This window comes from Palaemon carinicauda, chromosome 38, assembly GCF_036898095.1.
Source record: "Palaemon carinicauda isolate YSFRI2023 chromosome 38, ASM3689809v2, whole genome shotgun sequence".
NCBI lineage: Eukaryota > Metazoa > Arthropoda > Malacostraca > Decapoda > Palaemonidae > Palaemon > Palaemon carinicauda.
In genome coordinates, this window is record NC_090762.1 from 67,871,197 (window position 1) to 67,889,131 (window position 17,935).

Below are 17,935 nucleotides of genomic sequence, written 5' to 3' on the forward strand. Positions count from 1 at the left end.
GCGCTTATCGTGTATCGGCGAGACATTTCGTGAAGAGATAGGAGAGGAAGAACGAGAACGATGACGTCTCTTCCTATGTCGGCTCTCTCTCCGTCGAGAACGTCTTGGCGAAAGATAGCGAGCTCTCCTTTTCCTCTTCTCTCTCTCTACTCTTCTCTAAGGAGGACGAATACGACAAGGAGGAGGAGGAATCACGATGATCACGCTTGCGACGTTGTTTCGTCGTAATGCAAGCGAGGAGCGAAGTAGGCTCCGCAGGAGCTGACGTTATCACCTCCGCTGACACTTCAGCGGCCGCCAATTGAGCTGACGGATATTGGCGAGGTCCGGAACTCCCGAGGGTTCCAAAACAGAAAGGACCTGAGGTAAAACTGTGCCTGCGAGGAACTGGTTTCATACCTCCACCGAAGGAGAACCAGGAAGTCCAAGGGCAGGTTATACCGCTCGCACGTTATCTGGAATAGAAGCGGTAATAGAATTATTTCCGATGATGGACGAAACTACAGTATCTCACTTGGGGGGGGCAACTTGATTCGCCTGCCCCGGGGGAATGGGTGTTAAGTCAATGGTGCTGCTCTTTCTTGACTTCCCCCCGGAGGAAGGAGGCAAGGAAGAGTCTGAAGGAAGAGATCGAGGGGCAGAAGAAGAGGCCCGAGACTCCCTACCTTTCGACGGCGAACCTGGAGGTAACGAATCCTTCTTGGATTTCTTCTTCTTCCTCTTCATGAACTTATCCCACTGCGTAGGCGACCATTACTTACATTCTTGGCAGGGAGAGTCTTCAGTACACCTATGACCTCTGCATGAAGGGCATAGGGAATGAAGATCCACCTTCGGTGGTGACATAAATGTGCCATAAGATTTCGGAGGAATCCCGGGACACTTTCTCAAATTAGAGGACATCACATCTAATTAAAGAGAAAAAAGAAGAGGTTAATGAAAAAACACACTTAAAGAAAGGCTAGTCTGCCAGACAAACAAAAGCGGGAGCAGCGGTGTTACCACTGTGACGGCTAGAATTCGATTGAAGATACTCAGTAGCTACCGGCCGGCAGTGCCCCACCCCCAACAGGGGGATAACTACCGGCCCAGTCGTTAACGACCTTGTTAAGGTTTTCTGCCATATTTTCCAGCTCGCGCTACAATATCTCCTATAGTAAAGAATGAGGGTTTGTATTTAGTGTAGGAACAATTAATGATTTACAGAACATCAAATAATAAGAGATTTTTTATTAATAAATATTAGTAGCTAACTTTAAGATGTGATAACTGAAATGTTTTACCTAAATTTAAATAAACTAAAAAAAAGGAAATGCTTCATACATATTTGATCAAAACTGTCCAACCACAGAGTTTAAAGTATATTTACCACAAAGGTTCACGAGAAAAAGTATGTCTAAGGACACGCAGTACAACTCAAAGCTCCCTTCAAACATAGACCATCCCCCCAACCCCTTCAAAGGAAGGTTCCAAACTCTACTGAGGAGATTCTTCATCAGAGGCAAGTGAGGAAGTCCATTCTCTTCGACACACATCATAATGTCTCTTTCTAGGGACCTACCAGAGATAGCAAAATGGGACACCACTAAACTTGGGGTTATGGCAGTGTCCCACAGAGAGGATCACGACATTTGATGAACATGTTCCACTCTGCTGGATGTGTGAGTAATTGATGCCTGGAGGGACTTTTACCTGCTACAGGTAAGTCAGAAAAATAGTCGCCGAGGGAGCTATGACACTCTCGGAGGCGGCAGCTGGCTTTATGGGCATTATATACGCTACCTTTACTTGGCGTACGGAGTTGATGATTGCTGCATGAGGTACTGCTCAACTGTAACTGGTGTCACACAAGGCTCACACACTGCTTGATGGACAGTGAAGAAATTTGAGAGTGAATGAGATCTGCTACTCCCTAATGATGGAAGAGAGCAGCTCTTTAAGAGCAGGAATGCCCATCCTATTCTCAGCAGACACGGGGAAGGTATGTGAAACGTCTCACCTTCACTAACCTAGTATAGAGTCAGTGTTGGCTCCTGGCTGCAACCATTTACCTCCATTCAATCAAAGAAGAAAACTGTCATACTAGACTAACAACCATTCACCTAATCTGAAGGTATCGGTCGGAGAATGAGCTGATATTCCTACTAGAAGAGGGAGAGTAACATCCTAGCAATGCTCATCTTCACCTAGCCAGTAGATCTACCTAACCAAACTCTAAGGTATCAATAAGCAGTTAAAATCTGTCACTCCTTCTAAAAGAGCACCCACTAGAATTCCTATGGAACCTTTTGAGAGAGACTCCTAATGAGACAACTACAGTCAGCCCTCATTATATTTAAGTAGTTTTCACTACTAGCAGTTAGGACTGATGCGCTTAACTCATCATTTTCTAACCTCCTCTACTTCTTTGAACCTGGTCTTTATACAATTTCCCTTCCTGCACAATGCCATTTCTCTGGCTCACTCTCCCAGGGTCTGTCATCACACAAGCATCTCCCACAAATGCTTAATAGCAACAAGTGATCTTTCAAAGGTGTTAATTTACATAATTAAGTAGGGATTTTCATTGTACAGTAGAGTACATGTAGCATACATATCACATTCAATGAACACTCCATGTATAGAACTTTGTAAACAGTAAGTGGTGTTGACTGTGAACTGTACATTGTTCATTGAAAAAGAACTACAGTATTAACAGTGTATTTACAGTACTGTATTGTATATGTAATACTGTACTGTACAGTAGATACACGCTACGTTAGTTGACACACTGGTAGGGTTGTGAGGCGACCTTGCAAAAGACAGGGATCACTTAATCACTTAAGAGTGATATGAAGTCTCACTTTAGGTAATTAAGTCATACTGTAGTGATAGTACTATGTTATATTACAGTAATATACACTACAGTATCAGTGAGTGTTGCTAGATAGGAAAAGGGAGTGTTTTGTTGTTACTTATACATAGGGTGGTGTAACGATGACTTTCGTGTCGAGTTGTCTTACCTTGTACAGTCAACCCTCGATTTTCAAGGGGGTTGGATAAAAGACAGGCGCGAAAATTGAGAATCTGCAAATATTTGCTGCCCTAGTGTGAGTGAACCCATAACCTACCAACTCACGGACCATTACCTACCTGCAGTTGACTAACACATTAGGTAACCCACTGTACTGCACTACATTCTTTTCCTGTTTTCTATCATGGTATTTTAGTTCTTACTATTTTTTCAGATGTAATTGTATATTATCTACACAACTTCTGTATAAGGTAAGACAACTCATAAACCAAAAATAATCACCACGACTCATAAAACTAGTCACCGCCACACCACGCAAAACATTTGTTTGTAACTAACAACACTCAATGATACTGTAGAGTAAAACTAAATCATTTATAGTTGTTGGTTGAAATGCAGCCAAAATTGAAAACAAATGTAAAAAAAGCTTTGATGAAGCACAACGATAATTTTAAATACACTATTAGTACTTTTTTTCAATGAACGTATGAGTGTGTGTGTGTGTGTGTGTCTCTTGTAACTATAATGCAAATTTAGAATCTTTTCTTGCAACTGCGATGCAAATTTATATTTTCTAGCAACATTTTATTTTACATATATATCAAATATTACTGAAATCACAAATTTTTAAGTAATTTGTATTTTTCCTAACATACTTACCTAGAACTACTTTCTTAGGAGTTACTGGTAACTCTTTCCCAACCGACCAGAGTTTTGTGTAGTTTACCCTATTCCCATTTTCTATGGGTGACCTCAGGCGAAGTGATACCGCCCTGAGGCGACCTGGGGTCGGAGAGCGTGCTAGTTCAGGTCATGCTCCTCAGTAAGATTCGTAGTAAAAAGGGTTCTCCTCAACCCTGCAGGACCCTCGGGGAAGGATGGGCGGGCCATAACCCGAAAGTAGTTCTAGGTAAGTATGTTAGGAAAAATACAAATTACTTAAAAATTTGTGATTTGTTTCAACACAGAGTACTTACCTAGAACTACTTTCTTAGGAGACTTAAACTTTAGGAGGGGGGAGTGTCCTGCAGGGACTAGGGTCTGAAGGTTAGGAGCACGAGCGGGCGAAAAAGGGAACCTCGAAGGGGAACTAGGTTCCGATGACCCCTACTAGAAAACTGAATGAAAATAGGGGAAACTACCCAAAAAACTAACTTAGTTCTAAGTGGCTTACTTCTGTACCATTACTTCTGAGACGTATTTCTTGCTAAAGACGTATATCCTGGCCGCCAGGGCCTCTTGAGTCTCGCCCACGCCGGGGATTAAGGGTAAGGGGAAGGATGATGAGGGGGAAAGGTAAGGGATGAACGTGTGTCTCATGGCTTACCACCCCCGGTTTCCCTGGGGCCATGACCTTCAAATCTTTTGCAGGGCCGATATGACTGGGCCAAGGGCGAACCCATCCAAGGATTTCCTAGAGCAGTCCTTCAGGTAATGTTCCGTGAAAGTGGACTGTCTGGACCAGGTACCCGCTTTCAGAATTTGGCCCACGGCCATGTTCTTCTCAAATGCTAGGGAGGTGCCTAGACCCCTAATATCATGGGGCCTTGGCCTGCCAGGGAGAGGGGTTCCCGAAGCATCGTAAGCTCTCTTGATCACCTGTCACAACCAAAAAGGAGATTGAGTTCTTGGAGACTGGTTTCTTCACCTGACCGGTCGAGACGAATAAACTCTTGATCTCAGGTCGGAGTCTGGACGTCCTTTCAAGGTATTTTCTTATTCCTCTGACTGGGCATAAGAGTAAGTCTTTAGGGTTGTCTGACCGAGGGATTGCTGGGACCGAAAAGCCCTCGAACCGAGGGTCCCAACAGGCTGGGTTCTGCGTTTTGGCCACAAAGTTAGGGACGAACCTAAACGAGGCATCCCGCCATCCTTTTGAGTGTGAAACCTTGTATGATAATCCGTGCAACTCACTAAGCCTCTTCGCCGAAGCCAGGGCTAAGAGGAAGACCGTTTTGAGGGTGAGCTCCTTATCCAGGATGTCCTTGAGGGGCTCAAAGGGAGGTTCTGACAGGGCTTTGAGTACTATGGCTAGGTCCCACTGCGGTACCCTCACCTCCTGTGGGGGGCATGACTGCTCAAAGCTCCTGATGAGCATCGAAATGTGCCGGGAGGTTCCCAAGTCAATGCCCTTCAGGAGGAAGACTTGACCTAACGCTGCCCTCACTCCTTTTATTGCTGGAATGGAAGAGCCCAAATCGTCCCTGAGATACACTAGGAAGTCCGCCACGTCGTGGATCGAGGCCCCCAAGGGTTTGATATTCCGGGAAGCGCACCATTTCGAGAAGACTGCCCATTTCGCTTGGTAGACAGCGATAGAGGACCGCCTTAAGTAACCCGACATCCTCGTCGCGGTCCTCGATGAGAATCCATCTTTCTTCAGAAGCCGCTCGATAACCTCAACGCGTGAAGGCGGAGGGACCGAGGGTTTTCGTGAAACCTTTGGAAGTGGGGTTGACGAAGGTCTGGCCTGTCCGGGAGCGGCCAAGGAGGAAGAAGGGCCAGTTCTTTTAGGTCTGCGAACCACTCCCTCTCCGGCCACCAAGGCGCGATCAAAGTCATCTGAAGGTTGGCTGTTGTCCTTACTCTGTTGAGGACTTTTCGTATCATTCCGAAGGGGGGAAGGCGTACACATCGAGGCCGTCCCAAGGGTGTTGGAAGGCGTCCTCGAACGCCGCCGACGGATCTGGGACTGGAGAACAGAACACGGGGAGTTGGGCGTTCAGACATGTGGCGAAAAGGTCTACTACTGGGAAACCCCACTTCAGTATGACTGACCGAGTTATCCTTGGGTGTATTACCTGGCCTACTCTGCTGAGGCCATCCGCCAGGACGTTCCTCTTTCCCGGGATGAACCTTGCTGTGAACTCGATCCCTTCTTCTGCCGCCCATTCTAGAAGTTCTGTCGATAACGAGCATAGTTCTTTTTGACTTTAGACCCCCTTTCTTCTTTAAGTAGGCTACTACTGTGGCGTTGTCGCACATCAACGTCACTGTGTTCCCCCGGAGGAGATGAACGAATGACTCGCCCTCAGCACAGCCATCATCTCTAGCACGTTTATGTGATGCTTTGTTCCTCGCACGACCATTTTCCCTTTGTCGATTGGTCGAGTAGGTGAGCGCCCCAACCTTCCTTCGACGCATCCGTAAACAATAGGACTTCCGGAGGGTCGGGTGCGAAGGGCATCCCCATCTCGGTGTTCCTCCTGTCGTGCCACCACTGCAAGACTACCTTCGTTTCTGGGGAGACTGGAACCAGTTTGTGGGGATTTCTCCCCTGGGTCCAGTGTTCCTTCAGGTTCCACTGCACCGCTCGAAGTTTGAGTCTCCCTTGTGGCACTAACTTTTCCAAGGACACTAGGTGGCCCAGCAACCTCTGCCAATCCTTGGCCCTCCTGGGTTGGTCCAACAGAAAGGGTTGCAGAACTCGCTCTAGGTTCTCCAATCTCTCCAACGAGGGGAAGGCTCTCACTAGTCGGGTGTCCAGGACCATCCCCAAGTAGATCATCCTGGTGGAAGGGATCAGTTGGGACTTCTCTACGTTGACCGTAATGCCCAACTCCTCGCAGAGACGAAGTAACTTCGCGCCCTGTTCCTTCAATTCTTCCTTTGAGGCTGAAAGAAGCAACCAATCGTCCAGGTACCGGATCAGACGGATGCCCTGCTCGTGTGCCCATACGGAGACCGTCGTGCAGACTCTTGTAAACACTTGAGGAGCCGTCGACAGTCCGAAGCAAAGGGTCTTGAATTGTAACACTAGGGAATCCCACTTTATCCTGAGAAACTTCCTGCTGGAGGGATGGACGGGGATTTGGAAGTAGGCATCCTTGAGGTCCAGGGATATCATGAAGTCCCCTTCCCTCAAGGCGGCCAACACTGTCTTGGCAGTGTCCATCTTGAACTTGGTTTTCGCCACAAACTTGAGGGCCGACAGGTCTATTACCGGCCTCCATCCCCGTCGCCTTCTGCACCAGGAAGAGCCTGCTGTAGAACCCCGGGCCGGGCTGCTCTTTGACTAGTTCCAACGCTCCCTTGGAGATCATGGACGACACTTGTTCCTGCAGAGCTGCCGGTTTCAAGGGGTCCTTGGGTATCAGCCACTCCGCCTGAAGGGCTGGAATAAGCGGGGGAGGTTCTGCTAAGAAGGGTAGTCTGTAACCTTCCCTCAGGATTGTCACCGTCCAGGGATCCGCACCGTAATCCCGCCATGCTTGCCAAGAGTGTCTGAGGCATCCCCCTACTTGAGGCTCCCGTAGGAGTAGGGGGCCTCGCCTCCCATCTCCTTCTGGAGGGGCGTCCGGACCGACCTCTTCTTGAGTCCCGAAGGACGGTCTAAAGTTAGACTGAGGTGTGGTACCTCTACGGGGGGGCTGAGTTGTTTGCAACCAGGGAGCCAAAGGGGGCTCTCCTCTAGGTTGGGCCGGGGATGAACGGGAAGGGTGAGGGGCGTCCACGGAGGGTCTCCTGTGAGGTGGGCGCCTCATTGGGGGAGGTCTATGGTCTCCCACGTCCTTCATCTTCCTCACCCGTTCCATCGTCTCTTCCACTAACTTAAGGGGGAAGATTGCCTCGTCCCAGATTGAGGAATTTCTCAATCTTCTTGCTTCCCGGTCAGGGAGTTTCCTCACTAATTTGCTGAGAATAGTGTCTCTCTTCCTCAGGATCCAATTGGTAGCCTGGGAGAGGGATTGATAGGATAAGAATTTTAGGGCTTTGCCCCCTGAGCTAATCAGCTCTCTCAATAAGGTTTGGTTTTCTGGTAGGGACAAATCATGAGACGACTGAAAGCCAACCAACGTGCAGGCCCACCAGTCCAACCAGGAGGACACGTAAACTAAGTCCTGGGCCATGTCCTCCATCATGGAGGTCTCCGAAGGGGAAAAACACACAGGGGCCGTGGATGCTCTGCCTTCAGTGGCACCCTGGTTCAACGAGGTGATGGCTGTCTCCGTGGCGCGGGGTCCTCCCCGACGACCTTCCGGCACGTAAAACCTCTTCTGTGCCCTCAGACCTGGCAAGCAGCTTCGAGGCACTTTGACTCCTAGGGGCGTCCGCCAGGCCGTCCAAGAATTTGTCAATATGCTCCATACCCAGCTTTACGTCAGGAGCTAAGGGTAGAGCTAAGGAGGGCTTTTGCTGTATAGGGTTCTCCACCAACCTGCTAAGTCCGGAGAGCCAGGCCTGTTCAGTGGTGGGCATGGGTTCATCCAGCCGATGGTGCCGCCTTATGAGGGCCAACACCTTGCGGTAGGAGGAGATGTCATCGGACGAGCACTCTCCTCCCTCAACCAGGGGGTAACGTTGTATGGGCCTGCCCGTGTCACGGGCGGACCCGCAGAGGCGAAGGTATCCGTCATGGGATTACCTTGCCCTGCGGGCGTCCTCGCATCTGTGGGAACATCCCTGGCCGTAGGGCGCCCTTGGAGCTTAATGAAGTTAGCCAAGGAGCCCGTGGCTGGCGTTACGCCTTCCACCTGATGGAGCGCCTCCCTCCACAGAGTAGGGGCAGCGGAGGCCTTCGTCAACTTAGGCGCATCACAGGGAGCTTGGAAAGGCCTCCCTCGTTGAGATTCTTGTCCGTAGGAGGAGAAGGAGGGGAGAGACGGTGAGGACAAGGCTCTAGGGAGCCACCCGGAAGCGGCCGCGGCTGTGGTGACCTTAAACAGCTCGCTCCGGGGCACCGTGATACTCACCCAATCCTTCGACTTACTCCTCTTCGCCTTCTTCATAGATGGCCTGGACTCCTTCTTCTTCTGTCTTGAACGGGAGTGGGACTTCTTCTTTTTCCTGGACCTCTCGCGTTTCCTCCTCGCGGACCTGTATCGTCCTCTGATGACGATGAATTTGCGGACGAGGAAGACGAGGAGGAGGAGAGGGAATCAGCTGAACCACCTGAGACGTCCAATTCCGCGGGGGGGGGGGGACTCCATGACGAATCTCTGGTTCCGCAGGCTGCAGGAAGACGGGCGGGAGCATCGCCGAGGGCGCTGGGGGGGACCGAGGAACGTTCTTCCGGGCGATCCAATGGTCAAACTCCTCTTCTAGTCTGAAGGGTGACCTGCAGGGTGTTCTAGGGAGATCCCAAACGGCGGGGTCCGAATTCGACGAATGGCCTTTCTCAGCATCCCCCCCGGCGGCTGAAGTACCTGAAACACATGCCCAAGATGGGGGAGAAGAGGTAGTACCTGACTTCCCCCACATAGGGTCTTCGGTAGAGACGGGCCCTGCGGGCACCAGGACCTCGTCTGCCACACACACTCCCGCACTTCTCTCAGGCCCCACACATGCCTGTATCACATCAGCAGCTTCCCCCACAGGTAATTCAGACTCCTGGGGAAGGACAAAGGGCCGCTTCCCCGCAACGGACTTACCTCGTCCCCTACTCTGGGTAGGGGAAGATGAAAGGGAGCCACGTTCCGACGAGGCATTTGGAGACACCAAAGCAGAGGACGCGGTAGCTTTCTTGGGCGATTTCTTGGCCGACTTCTTCTTCTTAGTCCCATAAAGGACCCACTGGATTTCGCCCCAAGACTCGCACTCCGAGCACGTGGCGGTAGGGGTGCATACCTTGCCCCTACATGACGAACAACGCGAGTGTGGGTCAACCTCAGGCTTCGAAAGGAAAGCCCAACAAGACTTAACGGCCACAGGCCCAGGGCAACGGCGGGGATGCTCCATAATGAAAACACTAACACACCATGAGACACAGGGACACAGGGAAAGGCACAGGAACCACGTGGTGAACACAAAGGGTCGCACTGGGTAAGAGAGAGCGCGGCGAGATGTGAATCATGTCGCGACCAGAAACTTACTGGGGAGCACGACCTGAACTAGCACGCTCTCCGACCCCGGGTCGCCTCAGGGCGCGTATCACTCCGCCTGAGGTCACCCATAGAAAATGGGAATAGGGTAAACTACACAAAATTCTGGTCAGTTGGGAAAGAGTTACCAGTAACTCCTAAGAAAGTAGTTCTAGGTAAGTACTCTGTGTTGGAAAAAACATGTATGTATGAAACTCTTTTAATACTTTCTATTACTAGAATTTCTATCCAGAGTTTATCATATAATAGTGTACATGTGTTAACTGTAAAGTTGTCCTTTACATTTGTTTGTTTTTCATTACTGCGTTGTGCAGGGAGGGAAACAGCATGAATAAGGCCGGGTGCAAACCTCAAGCCGTGAACAGTCCTGCGTACCCGTGGATGTGTAGTTGGACAGGAGCACTTGTGGAAAAAAGGATAGGATCTTCTGGCCCAGTCTGGCCCAGAATATTCATTTCTGAGAGCTTCGATCATTAATAAAACAAAAAAGATACTTCAGATGACAGCATGCAGTCTGTACAGACTTCTGTAAGCAGTCCACATGGTAAGAAGACATTGTGTGGCAAAATGTAGAGACCTACTGCCTATATGTACACCCAAAAATATATTAGACTAATGGTGGCCGTGATAAAGAACTTTTTACCCTAACTATGATTCCAGGACTAATATTATGGTACAAAGAAGCTATTGAGTAGATACATAGTTCCAAATGCAGAATCTACAAGGTGAAACATATATGACGTGACACCATTTACCAAGAGCAATCCCCAATAAGTATATGATAATTTTGGTGCCTGTTTCAGGAAATGAAAGATTGTTTTCAGCTACAGTATCGCATCTCTGGAATATGTTAAAGTGAGGGTTACACTCCCTGGTGGGTGGGCAGGGCCTACCATTCACCTACAATTACTACCTCGTTAAAAGTTTAATAGGCTATTCCAGATTTGCTGAGATTATACTCTTATTACTGAAGGTTTGTGTTGTGTAGGCCCAATTAGATATTCAGTGAATCATTCCTTGCAAATATGCTCACTTACCTTATTTAAAATTTCTTTTTTGGACTTTCCCATAAACAAAGGTTCCCCAAGGTAACATTCAGCTAATAAGCATCCTAAACTCCACATATCAACCTGTTAAAAATTAAAAAAACATCTTAATCCATGGTAAAAATAAATATTCAGTTGACAGCAATATTTAATGACAACCGTATTTTTTGTGGATATACAAAGCAATCACTCAATATAAGAGCAGCTACTATATTAATAAAGTGCTATAACTTTGGCAATTTTAACTGATGCACTACCTAATAAAGATTGATGCAATAAGTAATTCTAATACTTTTAATTTATTACAATGAAAATTAGCAGAGAAATAAAAAAGTACATTATTTCAAATATGAAGACTTAATCCTTGAAGGTTAAATAACTTATATTCAAAGAGATAAAAACTCTTATTCACTAGCCAAGATTAGTAGCCAGTAAGGAAGAAATGACACATTTTTAAAGTAATCTGTATTTCTAGTAACTATTCAAACCTGAGTTCTTTACTATAGAAGTAAGATAACAGTGAAGACTGGAATACAGTATTGGGCCTTGATGCAAGAATTTGTCACGGAGGACTCCACGGACAGGGGCATAAACCTGCGGTAATTAGGGCCAGGTTCGCTGTGCTCAACTCCAGCTAGAGACAGCGTGCCTATACTAGATGCCTCTATATCACTCACACAAATACATACTGAACAGAAAAAGAAAATATATTGATAACAGCCAAGCTTTGTTAAACATAGAAGATACATGTGTACGTAACTTCGGCAAAAACCAAAGGGACTACTCGTGCTTTTGGGGGGAGGGGTTACCACCATGTACAGACATGCCGACTTGCCTGATACACATGGCCATAATTCCAACAGGTTTAGGTCCCAGCAGGATGTGGACCCCCATTCTTTATGCTCTTTTTTGCCCGACCTTATACTCACTAACTCGAGAGAGACTGGTTCTACTTTAGCTTTCAAGAACCTTTCAGTACGTGAAGTGCTAAACTAAATTTCATCCAATTATTTAGCACTCTTCTAACTCAGTCTGGTTTTTCATATCAAATTATAGAGACCACTACAATTATAACTTTCAATAACCAACATGAATAATCAATGATACCATACATGGGAGGGCATCAACAAGGCATTCCACAAAAAAGCTTGTACGGATGAAACCTTTCCCAAGCAGGTAACTATCAGTAAAAATGAAAATAATAAAGCAGGGCTCAGAGAACTATAGTCAAATCTGACTATAGATAATACTTGAATAAGAGCAGATGTCCAAAAATAATGGATAAAACAGCAATACTGTCAAAAAAGAGAAGTGAAAAAATCAATGTCTACACCCACAATACCAAAGAGACAAAATTTATACCAATCTGCCAGAAATTTGCCTAAGAGAGAGCTCACAGAAAGGAAAAGAATGTCCTTTAGAGGGTTATTATCAATGGAGTAGTCATAGGATATGGACCCCCATTCTTTATGGTCTTTTTTTTTTTTTTTTTTGGCCAACTTTGTTCTCACAAAGTCAAGAGAGATTGGTTCTAAGCTAAGCCTTTAAAAAGAAATCAGTAAGTCCAGTGCTGAAGGTCATTGACTGTAACAAACTTAACTCCTTCATGAAACAAGAAGCATCTCAGCTATAATAGTCATCGCTGGATTGGACATTGATACAGGTAAGTTACCAAACCAAGCAGTTTTTCTGTATGGATAAATATGAAATATCTCCCAATGCATCTTATGAGGAAGATGGAACCAAGGTGGACGAAACAATTACTTTATATTGACGACACTCTTTGAACAGATAATTTATGCCAAATTTCTCCACTGACCGACTATCGTCAGACAGTAACCTAGCCCATCACATGAATTTCTTTCTAGTTGTTGGTCAGTGGATATGAGCCAACACTTTTGCATCTCCCTAGGTCAAAGTGGTAGGACATCCAAGGCTTTTATTCCAGTCAGCTTGGTTATACGAACTTCCTCCCTCCCTAGGATAAGTCTCCTATTAAAGGACAAGGGTTTGTATAAGTATAGGAACAAATTCCAAATTTTTTAAAGAATTTTGTTCTTTTTCTAACATTAGAAAGATGACAAATTCATAGGTAATTTGTATTTTTCCTAACTATACAAACCTTAGCTATTTAATAGGAGTTATTACTTTCGGCATAGCTGAAATGACGAGCCATTAAAATTTTAACGAGGGTTTACTACCCCACCGCTAGTTAGCGGGGGTAGCCTTCTAACCCCCCCCCCCTCTCACACACCTGTGCTTGAGCTCACTTTGCTTGGAGGTAGGACTTCAAGGGGGATAGGGCTGGCGGGCAAGTTTGATTAAATAGCTAAGGTTTGTATAGTTAGGAAAAATACAAATTACCTACGAATTTGTCATTTGTTCCGTAACTGAAATACAAACCATGCTATTTAATAGGGGTGACTCACCCATTAGGAAGGGTGGAAAGTCCCTGCTAATACTGGCTTTTGGCTTTGCCCGGGGACTCAATATTTGAGTGTATTCGCACACAGCAATAAGGAGTCCCTGCACCTCGCTAGAACCTTGCTACGCAAGGACTGTGGCCTACGCAAGCTGTGTGTAAAGGTAAAATAAAGTGTGACTCGTCCTACGAAGTTGGCTTGTAGTCCCTTAGAAGGAAACTTTAGGCTAGGACTCTCCCAATACCACCTCGCCAGGGTATGGGGACGTGACAGTATTATCTTAATATTCGGAACACAAGGAAACATGGTTTACCTGCAGTGGTTTGAGGTCAGCTGTGCAGAGAACCCAGGATGCTGCTTTCCCCAGGAGAGGGGAGGATGAAGAAAAGAGTAAGGGCCAGACAAATCTTTTCATTCATGCAGACTAAGACCGGGTAACAATGCCCTCAACCTTCTGCTACTTGTCCAATAAGGAGGCTGAGGTTTTAAACCAGCTGTTGTGCAGCCACCACAGGGCCGATAGAAAATGTATCGAGCCTCCTGTGGGTCACGTCGTGCAGGTAGTGGGCTGTGAAGGTCGTCTGACGTTTCCACAACCCAGCTTGAAGGACCTGCATCACTGAGAAATTTCTCTTGAAGGCCAGGGACGTTGCTACACCCTTGACATCATGTGCTCTAGGGCGACGTGACGGAGGAGGGTCTGGATTCAGGGACAGATGGATCAACCTAGGAATCCATGCCGAGATGGTGTTCTTGGTGACCCTTCTCTTAATCCTCCCAGTGCTAACATTGCTTGCACCTGGGGACAGACTGCAGCCGTTCTTCTGAGATATAGCCTCAGACTCCTTATTGGGCGCAGTAGAAGGTCTCGGACATCTGTTACAGAACGGAGACTCGAATCCGGAAGGAGTCGAACCGAGCGTCCGGCACCCCCTGATTTTAAGTCTTAGCACCAAACTCAGGGACGAATTTGAACGTTACCTCCCTCCCATACCCTTGCATGGGTGATGTCTTCCGTCTTCCAGTTAGGTGGAGAACTAAAGCCTGGCGTACTGGTTCATAGTGAGGTCTCTTAAGAGACCTGAGAACTCCAACCACGTTCAATGGAGGGGGTCTCACATCTGACTGAGGGCAGTAAGTTCATAACCTCGTATGAGTAGGGAAAGTTCCAGCGAGGAAAAAAAGATCATTTCTTTGAGCCTGAAGGCTAGACTTAAGCTGAGCGATAGCCTTTCACCCCCGAGACTGAAAGGCGCATTTTCTTCCCGCAAATACACAAGGAACTCCGCTATTGCTGGAATAGTGGCATCGAGTGTAGAGATACCCCTTCCACGACACCAACCACAGAAGACTCTCCACTTTGCCTGGTAGACAGATGCGGATGATTTTCGCAGATGTCCAGATATCCTACTCGCAACTTGTTGCGAAAAATCCCCTCTCAGCGAGGAGATGCTGGATAGTTACCAGGTGTGAAGTCGTAGCGAAGCTACGGCTTTGTGGAAGATGCTGGCATGTGATTGTCTGAGTAGATCGTGTCGTGGAAGGAATTCTCTCGGAAGTTACGTTAGGAATTGCAGAAGGTCCGGAAACCATTCCGAGTGATGCCATAGCGGAGCTATGAGGGTCATTGAAAAATTGATCGATATTCTGGTCTTGTTGAGCACCCTTCTCATCAGACAGAACGGGGGAAAGGCGTACACGTCCATGTTGTCCCCCCGTTGTTGGGAGGCATCTTGTCAGAGCGCCTTAGAATTCGGGACTGGGGGGATGTACAGTGGAATCTTGAAGATCAGCGCTGTCGCGAACAGATCCACAGTCAGGGAACCCCACAAAGTCAGGACTTTGTTGGCTACTAAATGACACAAAGACCACTCGATACTCACTATCTGAGACGCTCTGCTGAGATTGTCGGTGAGCATATTCCTCTTGTCTAGAATGAAACGCGCCGATAGTAGAATCGAGCGGACTTCAGTCCATCTCAGTATCTCTACTGCAAGATGGGATAGCTGCTTCGAAAAGGTACCTCCTTGCTTGTTGATGTAAGCCACTACTGTGGTGTTGTCGCTTATTACCACCACAGAGCAACCTGCCATGTATTGTTGGAACTGCTGAAGGGCCAACAAACCGGCCTTCATCTCTAGACGATTTATATGGAGGCACTTTTCTGATTCTGACCACAGGCCTGAGGTCCTGTGGTACAGAACGTGGGTCCCCCTCTTTCTTTGAAGGTCCGAAAACAGCATTAAATCCGGGGGAAGGACGAGAAGATCCACTCCTCTTCGTAGGTTCTCGTCTGTCACCCACCACTGGCGGTCCGTCCGTTCTGCAGGACCCATAGGGATCATGACGTCCAGGGAATCGCAACCTTGATTCCACCGGGACTTGAGCCACCGCTGGAGAGATCTCATCCTAAGGCGAACGTTGGGAACTAGACGAGCCAAGGATGAAAGGTGACCAAGGAGACATAACCACGATTAGGTTGGAAGCTCTTCTCGATTGAGGAAAGGGCTTGCGACCCCTCTCAGCCTTGCTATTCTGTCGTCTGATGGGAAGGCTTTGTGGAGATTGGTGTCTATAATCATGCCTAGGTAAACCAGTCTTTGAGTGGGAAGCAGAGAGGACTTCCCGAGATTTACCATGATCCCCAGATCCTGGCAAAGTCCTAGAAGTTTGTCTCGGTGTCGAAGAAGGGATGACTCCGAGTCTGCTAGGATTAGCCAGTCATCCAGTTAACGGAGGAGACGGATACCGATCCTGTGTGCCCACGATGATATTAGGGTGAACACTTCTGGTGAAACCCTGTGGTGCTGTGGAGAGACCGAAACACAGCACCTTGAACTGGTACCCCTTGTGGTCTAGGCTGAATCCTAAGTACTTCCTTGAAGAAGGATGGACTGGGATCTGGAAGTATATGTCCTTCAGATCCAGTATACACATGAAGTCTTGCGGCTTCACTGCAAGACTGATCGTGTTTGCGATCTCCATGCTGAACGGAGTTTGCTTTAATCTGGACCTCTGCCCTAAAGGCCCGGCCCCTTGCTGATCCCATGGCAAGGGAGCTAAATGACAACAGATTCGTCCTCAGGGGAGGTAGAGATGTTGTGAACGGGACGCGATATCCCTGACTGATTACGGCAATCGTCCAGGAATCGGCCCCGAGTTGCTGCCACCTGTCTGCGCAACCTTGTAGGCCTCCCCACACTGGCGGACATGCAGGGGGACTGCCAATCCTAGCGTTTGCGGCCTCGGCTGCTCCCTCTAGGATTCTTCCCTCCCCTGGAGGACTTCTTGCCTTTCTTGTCCCATAACGGAAGAATGTCTGAGCCTGTAGATTTCGGTGCTAGGGGCCTCCCGGTGTTGTCTTGGAGTCCTTTTACTCCCTCCTGGGAGGGATGCAGGACTCCAATAACGACGGAGGCAGGCTCTTCTCCACCCTTATTCGAGAAGACTTTACCGCGCGAGGTGGGGTTTCCCTCAATGGTGTGATGGGGGAACGTCTCACCTCACGTGACTCTCCTGAGGACGGGAAATCGTCGTCCGAAGGGAAGGGAGAAAAGTCTGAGGGGGAGGGAGCCTGCCTCGAAGACAGCTTCGTCCTCGGAGAAGTTACCGCGTCCGAAACTCCTCTTTTCCTCCTCAAGGGAGTGGATGCAGCCAAGGATTGTGGCTCAACTCAGAGAGAACAGGCTTGAAAGCCTGTGCTACCGCTCTGATTAGAGCCCCAAACCAGGGCTGACGGCTGCGCTGTCAGACACTCCCTCTGGAGGGGGAGTCGCCTGTAAGAAGAAAGAAGATAAGGAAGAAATGTCCCTGGACCTTTCTGGAACCTTCCCCCCTACTGGCAAGCGCATGCAGGGGGGGGGGGGGGGGATGGGGAATGAGGTGATGGGGAATGAGGTGATGGGGAATGAGGTGATGGCGCCCTTACTGCGTGTTGTCCTGCAGCCTCCCTCGTGGGAGGGTATTGGCGATTGCGCTGGCGCTCGCGCAATGGGGAATACCCGGGGCTCGCGGGCGGGAGACTGCTGGAGCACTCGCGAGCGCGGGCGTGCGGGCGAGACTTCATAGAGTACGCAGGAATCGGATTGACGTGCAGGATCAGAATGAAGAGCCCGTGCGGGCGAAAATAAAAGATCGTCGGCGCGTAGTCGCGTACCAGAATGTTGGCACGCACGCGCGCGTACGAGTTTGTTGGCGCGCGCTCGGAAGACTATCGGCTCACGCTCAAGACTGTTGGCGCGCTCGCGGGAGACCATTAGTACCCACGCGCGAGAGACCATTAGTACCCGCGCGGGAGATCATTAGTACCCGCGCGCGGGTGACCATTAGTACCCGCGCGCGGGAGACCATTAGTACCCGCGCGCGGGAGACCATTAGTACCTGTGAGCGGGAGACCATTAGTACCCGCGCGCGGGTGACCATTAGTACCATTGTCGGCGATTGGGCGCGGAAAAGATCGTCGGCGCTTGCGAGCGTAAGATCGTCGGCGCTTGCGCGCGTAAGATCGTCGGCGCTTGCGCGCGTAAGATCGTCGGCGCTTGCGAGCGTAAGAAGATCGTCGGCGCTTGCGCGCGTAAGATCGTCGGCGCTTGCGCGCGTAAGAAGATCATCGGCACTTGCGCGCATAAGAAG

The 17,935-nt window shown here is 48.5% G+C and overlaps 1 protein-coding gene across 1 annotated transcript in view; it reads right to left on the minus strand.

Moving 5' to 3' along the window:
* LOC137630701 (serine/threonine-protein kinase minibrain-like) overlaps positions 1–17,935 on the minus strand; it is a 168,105-nt gene that overhangs the window by 28,351 nt on the left and 121,819 nt on the right. Inside the window, exon 7 of the mRNA XM_068362334.1 lies at positions 10,872–10,964. Coding sequence (XP_068218435.1) covers positions 10,872–10,964 — 93 coding nt within the window. The remainder of the gene's footprint in view (positions 1–10,871; positions 10,965–17,935) is intronic.